The 3,664-nt window shown below is 54.0% G+C and overlaps 1 protein-coding gene across 2 annotated transcripts in view; it reads right to left on the minus strand.

Annotated features, from left to right (window-relative positions):
* The window catches only part of TMEM87B (transmembrane protein 87B), a 65,807-nt gene extending 62,425 nt beyond the window's left edge, over positions 1-3,382 (minus strand). For both annotated transcript variants that reach the window (XM_025354829.1, XM_025354830.1), the window contains exon 1: positions 2,839-3,382. In XM_025354829.1, coding sequence (XP_025210614.1) covers positions 2,839-3,006 — 168 coding nt within the window. In that variant the 5' untranslated portion in view covers positions 3,007-3,382. The remainder of the gene's footprint in view (positions 1-2,838) is intronic.
* Between the last annotated feature and the right edge of the window lie 282 nt (positions 3,383-3,664).

The following is a 3,664-nucleotide window of genomic DNA, read 5'->3' on the forward strand; positions in this document are numbered from 1 at the left end:
AAAAAAAAAAAAAAAAAAAAACTTTTTAATTGACATAATAAAAATATGGACTCCAGGCCGGGCACGGTGGCTCAAGCCTGTAATCCCAGCACTTTGGGAGGCCGAGACGGGCGGATCACAAGGTCAGGAGATGGAGACCATCCTGGCTAACCCGGTGAAACCCCGTCTCTACTAAAAAATACAAAAAACTAGCCGGGCGAGGTGGCGGGCGCCTGTAGTCCCAGCTACTCGGGAGGCTGAGGCAGGAGAATGGCGTGAACCCGGGAGGCGGAGCTTGCAGTGAGCCGAGATCTGGCCACTGCACTCCAGCCTGGGTGACTGAGCGAGACTCTGTCTCAAAAAAAAAAAAAAAAAAAATATGGACTCCAGTTTCACTTAAAAAAACAAGGAGCTGTGGCAATTCTGTGCCCACTCTGTTAAGAGTGTATGCATAGAGTAAGCTGAAGCCAAATAGCACTTGCCCTCTTCAGAATGGGCACGCAATCTGTAGTCCACAACATTCCTCACTACCCCCTCCAGTCCTGAACCTAGCTCAATGTACTCAATGACATGACTTGCCTTGGCCAACACATGTCCTTGAGTTTGAGGCTTCTGGCCTCAGGCTCAAGGCCAAGCTCAGGCATGGAAGGCTTGTGGTGACCTAAGTCCCCTCTAACAACCCTGCCAGAAATTTGATGTAGCAGAAACACCACTAATTTCCTGCACTGCTGCTGCACTGCTCCCCTCCTCTTCTTCACCAAGGTAGTACTTATTCATCTTTCAAGACTGAGGCAGGTCTCTCCTCCAGGAAGCAGGGTTAGGTGACCCTCTTGGTGCTCCAGTAATAGCTCAAGTATACCACAGTGTATATGACTATCTACTCATAAATCTGTTATTCCTATTACTGTATGAGCATCTTGGGAGAAGGGGCTATGGCTAAAATTTATCTTTGCAACAGCAATGACCAGTCTAACATATGACACACAGTGGTGCTTCAATGATTTGCTCCCTTGTACACTCAAAAGAACCATTTCTTGGCCAGGTGTAGTGTGGCTCATGCCTGTAATCCCAATACTTTGGGAGGCTGAGGCAGGAGGATGGCTTGAGGTCAGGAGTTCAAGACCAGCCTTGACAATATAGTGAGACACCCCCCCCCCACCTCTACAAAAAATTTAAAAATTAGTTGGGTGTGTGGCATGTGCCTACAAGCCCTTGCTACTCGGGAGGCTGAGGCTAGAGGACTGCTTGAGCCCAGGGGTTTGAGGCTGCAGTGAGCTATGACTGTGCCACTGCACTCCAGCCTAGGTAACAGAGCAAGACTCTGTCCCAAACATACAAACAAAAACAAAGAAACAAAATTTCTTGATAAATCTGCAGTACAAATGAAAGAAAGCCCCACTCTCCTTTCCTGTTTCTGACAACCTGAAATGAGGAAAATAGTAAGTCCACTCGTGGGAGAGAAGTGCTTTTAGACTTCTAGTGGCCCAGGGTCGCACAGGAGTAAAATGGGCCCAAAGATCATGCAGCACTCAAGGAGCAAACTTCTATTCCTCATACAGGAAGAAGTACACTTGGCAAAGATCTTTGCAGGTATGTTCAAAGTACACTTGGCAAAGATCTATACAGATATGTTCAAGTAATCTAACAACACGCATGCGGCTGAGTCACTTCCAATATAGTTATATTGACTATTCACTATCGTCGCAGCAGGAAGCCATGAGAGTAGTTCACTGAGTTCTACTTTTTCCCGTTTAGGAAATGAAATAATGGAGATGTGCAGACTGTATAACTGGCACACAAATTAGGTCACCAACCCAGAAGAATCCTGGAGGAAATGGCCGCAATAGGTCTTAATATACCTATGAAATATACACGCTGGGTATATTTCTGGGTATAAGAAATATACCCAGCGCGTTCCTCCGAGTAGCTTTGCTGTTGTGGGAAGTATTTGTAGTCTTTGGAACTACTTTCTTTTTCTGGTTAAGGAAATCAAAATATAAGTCCATGCATGTGGAAAATACTCATCCCAAACAGTGCTGGATTAGTCATCTGACCCCAGAGAAGCCGGAGATAATGCCTCTTCCAGACTTCCTGTCTCTCTTTTGCAAGACTTTCCATAATTCTGCCCCTGTATCTCTCCCACATCATCTCCTCTAATTACTAGATGCCAAGTTTTCTAATAGCCTGCCTTGGAAAGAAGAGTTTCCACCCACTCATGCCTCCAGATTCGCCTTTCGAGCACTCCCTAATAACTAGTCCCGCTCCACCTACACACACACACACACACCCGGAACTGTGATAGGAACTGTAGAGAAATTCAGGAACTCAAGAAGAGAGAAAGAGAGAGAGGGTGACTACTGCACGTTTCCTCCTCATTTTTTTTTTTTTTTAAAGGAAGCGGCAGACGCGCTTTCTAAGTTTATGCAGAAACTGAAGCGCTGGCAAGTCCTCCCTGCGGCCTCAGGGGTGTGGCCCACTGTGGCTGCATCCGGACAGGAAGAGTCGAATCCCAAAGATGCTGCTAGATGTGCAGAGATTCCTGATTCAGCCAAAACATATCAGAGCAAAATGAGGGCCACGGCGTCGGGAATGGTGACCTTCAGTAACAGTCCGAGCGCTCGGACCGGAGGGCCGTCCCCTGCGCAATCCTGACGGCTCTTCCCTGCAGCCTAGGTCGGGCCGGAGGAGGGGCCGCTCCCGGCTCCCCGCTCGTAACAGACAAAAAGCTCCGGGAGGGTATCAGGGGACCCGGTGCTGACCCGGCAGAGGCCAGGTGAACAAGCCCGGGGTCCAGCGAGGAACCGTGACAGCCCTGAGGGCCCGAGACGTGCCACGCCTCGGTCCCGACACTCCACTTACGTCGTTGACTGTCTCTAACCAGAGCCCGAGCTCAGGGACCGCGCGCACAGCCGCCGGGGCCCAGCACAGAAGGCAGAGGGCGACGCGCAGCAGCGGGGCCCGGACGGGAAGGCAGCGGAGGCGGCGGCACGGCAGGGGCCCCGCTACGGCGCGGCAGGCGGCGACCATCTTGACCCGGAAGCTGCACCTGGCGCTCCGAGACGCCTGCCACACCCGCACCTGGTGCAGCACTGCCCCAGGCAGGCGGGTCCGAATCCGGGACGCGGGGCTTGGACTCGGGTGTGGAGGAGGGGCTTGGGCTTGGGCTTGGGCTTGGGCCTGGGCGGAGAGGCGCGGTGCAGTTCTGGCAAACCGGGCCAGGAACGGGAGGGCTTAGGGCTCTGAGCCGGGCCCAAGCGTGCAGCTGGGGGAAGCCTGGAAGGCAGAGATAAGAGCCAGGACGTGGAGTTGGCGCCGAGACGTGGAGGCGGGGCTCAGGGCCTGGCGTGAGCGTGAAGATGGAGGAGGAGCAGAGCGTGGAAGGGAGGGCTGGCAGCCGGAGCGCGGAGGCGGGGCCGGGTAGGGAGGTGCCTCCGGAGTGTGGAGACAAGGCGGGGCTCGGGATGGTGGGGGCGGGGCAGGGTGGAGGCAGGAGGGGAGGCTCGGGACCAGGTGGAGCGACGAGACAGAGCGGGGATGTAGGCGGGGCTCGGGAGTGTGAAGGCGGGGTGGGAGGCAGGGCTCGGGAGAGTGGAAAGCGGGGCGCGGTGGGAGGTGGGGCTCGGGGCCAGGCTGGGTGTGGGAGACAGGGCGGGGTTGGAGGCGGGCTCCGGCCTGGGGAGGCGGG

This window comes from Theropithecus gelada, chromosome 13, assembly GCF_003255815.1.
Source record: "Theropithecus gelada isolate Dixy chromosome 13, Tgel_1.0, whole genome shotgun sequence".
NCBI classification, from domain to species: Eukaryota; Metazoa; Chordata; class Mammalia; order Primates; family Cercopithecidae; genus Theropithecus; species Theropithecus gelada.